The sequence below is a fragment of the Erpetoichthys calabaricus genome, chromosome 12 (assembly GCF_900747795.2).
Source record: "Erpetoichthys calabaricus chromosome 12, fErpCal1.3, whole genome shotgun sequence".
Taxonomy (NCBI): Eukaryota; Metazoa; Chordata; class Cladistia; order Polypteriformes; family Polypteridae; genus Erpetoichthys; species Erpetoichthys calabaricus.
This window is the reverse complement of record NC_041405.2, coordinates 118017357-118020583: the sequence shown is the minus strand read 5'-3', so window position 1 is coordinate 118020583 and position 3227 is coordinate 118017357. Positions and strand designations below refer to the sequence as shown.

Below are 3227 nucleotides of genomic sequence, written 5' to 3'. Positions count from 1 at the left end.
GAATTCTAGATTGGTGTCAATCACCATGATCATAACTGTGAAAATCATCGGGTCCTCACTGTTGCAGTCTTCCCAAATTGTCTGTTTCTTTCCTTCTAAGGGGAGATAGAAAACAAATAAGTACAAATACATTATGTGGCAGCCATGCAAGCTGAGCTGGAAGCATGGTAAGTTGGCTCCACATATGCATTTAGTTAAGTTAGATTGTTTTTTTTCTTTTTATATTCAGTTACATTCATATTTTGAAGAACTTTTTCCATCTGCGCCTAAGGTTGTGCACATGAATTGCTTTGATTTTGAAGTATTTTTTCCTTGTTTATTTAAGGCTGTTGCCTTTTCAATTTTTATTTAGTGATCATTTAGGACAGGGGTCGGGAACCTATGGCTCGCGAGCCAGATGTGGCTCTTTTGATGGCTGCATCTGGCTCGCAGACAAATCTTTAATAAAAAAATAATAACGTTAAAAATATAAAACATTCTCATGTATTTCAATCCATTCATTTCCTACCGCTCATGTTCACGGTTGCGGGTGGCTGGAGCCAATCACAGCTGTCCTCCGGGACAACACCAAATTTTTATTGGATAATGCGTAACGTACACGGGTCGTTGTGATGTCAGGAAGTAAACTTCCCTCCTTTTAATCAAGTAGTCAGCTAGCTAATTGCAGAAAGCCTTTTATCGAAGAAGATGGCTAAAAGAAAAAAAAGATGAGGAGTATCGTACTTTTCAGCAGGAATGGACAGAGGAATTCGTCTTTGTGGAGAGAGCAGGTTCTGCAGTGTGTTTAATATGCAATGATAAAATTGCATCGATGAAACGGTCAAATATAAAGCGGCACTTCGACACACGCCATACTATATTTGCATCGAAATATCCTGCGGGTGACAGCAGGAAGAAAGCATGTCAAGAGCTACTGTGCAGAGTGCAAGCTAGTCAGCAGCAACTCCGTGTTTGGACCCAACAAGGTGACTGGAATTCGGCTAGCTTTGCTGGTGCTTTAGCAATTGTGAGAAACGGAAAGCCATTCACAGATGGAGAGTATGCCAAAACATTCATGCTTGATGTTGCCAATGAACTTTTTGACGACTTTTCAGATAAAGACAAGATAATCAAACGAATAAAAGACATGCCTCTGTCGGCAAGAACTGTTCACGATCGTACCATCATGATGGCAAATCAAATTGAGGCAACACAAGTGAAGGACATAAAGGCAGCACCATTCTTTTCTCTCGCTTTGGATGAGTCAACAGACGTAAGCCATTTATCCCAGTTCAGCGTGATTGCAAGGTATGCTGTCGGTGACACACTACGTGAGAAAAGTCTTGCTGTTTTGCCTATGAAAGGGACAACAAGAGGGGAGGATTTATTCAAGTCTTTCACTGAGCTCACTAAAGAAAAAAATCTACCGATGGATAAACTTATTTCGGTGTGTACTGATGGTGCTCCGTGCATGGTGGGGAAAAACAGAGGATTCGTAGCGCTTCTTTGTGAACATGAAAAGAGACCCATCCTAAGTTTTCACTGCATCCTACATCAGGAGGCGCTTTGTGCTCAGATGTGTGGCGAGCAGCTTGGTGAGGTGATGTCGCTGGTCATTCGGGTGGTCAACTTTATTGTTTCCCGAGCTGTAAATGATCTCCAGTTTAAAACACTGCTGGATGAAGTTGGGAATAGTTATCCTGGTCTGCTTCTGCACAGCAATGTGCGTTGGTTGTCAAGAGGGAAGGTGCTCAGCCGTTTCACAGCTTGTCTGAGCGAAATCCGGACTTTTCTTGAAATGAAAAACGTTGAGCATCCTGAGTTAGCTAACACTGAGTGGCTCCTGAAGTTCTGCTATCTCATGGACATGACTGAACATCTGAACCAGCTCAATGTGAAAATGCAGGGCGTTGGAAATACAGTCTTATCCCTTCAACAAGCAGTGTTTGCATTTGAAAACAAGCTAGAACTCTTCATCCCCGACATTGAAACAGGTCGTTTACTACACTTTGAAAAACTGGGAGAGTTTAAAGATGCATGCACAGCAAGTGACCCTGCTCAACATCTTGATCTTCAGCAGCTAGCGGGCTTCACATCTAATCTCCTGCAGTCATTCAAAGCGCGCTTTGGAGAATTTCGTGAGCGCACCCATCTTTTTAAGTTCATCACCCATCCACACTACTGTGCAGTGGACAGCGCCGACCTGAGTTACATCCCCGGTGTCTCCGTCAGAGATTTTGAGCTACAAGCTGCTGACCTGAAGGCCTCAGACATGTGGGTGAATAAGTTCAAGTCACTGAATGAAGATTTGGAAAGACTTGCACGACAGCAAGCAGAGTTGGCGAGCAAACACAAGTGGGGAGAAATGAAAAAACTTCAACCTGCGGACCAGCTGATTGTCAAAACTTGGAACGTGCTTCCCGTCACATACCACACACTGCAGCATGTGAGTATTGCTGTACTGACAATGTTTGGCTCTACGTATGCATGTGAGCAGTCTTTCTCACATCTAAAGAACATTAAGACCAACCTACGATCACGTTTAACGGATGGAAGTCTCAACGCCTGCATGAAGCTTAACCTCAGCACGTATCAACCAGACTACAAAGCCATCAGCAAAACCATGCAGCACCAGAAGTCGCATAATGGTAAGAAGTACTTTATTCATCATTGGTTAGCAACAGCATAACAATGTTATTAAAAAGAACTCAGAGACTTATTGTACTTTAAAAGTGTTAGTTTTACATAAAATGCACACATTTACTTGTATTTAGTTTTAAACATATTGTATGGCTCTCACGGAGTTACATTTTGAAATATGTGGCGTTCATGGCTCTCTCAGCCAAAAAGGTTCCCGACCCCTGATTTAGGAGCTAGTTAAAGCAGTCGGGTACTCATGCTAACCACATTAGTGTCAGGGAGTTCAGCAAGCTCTACTTGGTTCTGCCATTTAACTTTCTAGTTTTATGTTACTGATACTGCTTGTGTTAACTCTTTACATCTCCATTTTACATCTCTGACACTGATAAAAACATGGTAACTCAGCACACATTAATACAACTTTTTTTTTGTTTAATTCCTGCTGGCTTCTTTGATCCTGGATTAGGAGGATTGGATAATTTCCCTCCAAATATAAGAAATGTATTAAAACATATTCATTGTTTTTTCTTGTTTTGTCTGTTAATACTGTGATTCATGCCTGAACTGAAATTACATTTGCCTGCTATTGGAAGAGTTATGATTTTCCA

General features: G+C 41.6%; 1 protein-coding gene across 1 annotated transcript; it reads left to right on the top strand.

The window, feature by feature from the left end:
* Window positions 1-811: 811 nt before the first annotated feature.
* On the top strand, window positions 812-2668 carry LOC114663134 (protein ZBED8-like). The gene has a single exon (XM_028816890.1). The coding sequence runs from the start codon at window positions 812-814 to the stop codon at window positions 2666-2668; it is 1857 nt and encodes a 618-aa protein (XP_028672723.1).
* Window positions 2669-3227: the final 559 nt, after the last annotated feature.

Excerpts from the sequence above, each read along its gene's own strand:
- LOC114663134 (XM_028816890.1), top strand. The coding sequence starts at position 812 with ATGAAACGGTCAAATATAAAGCGGCACTTCGACACACGCCATACTATA.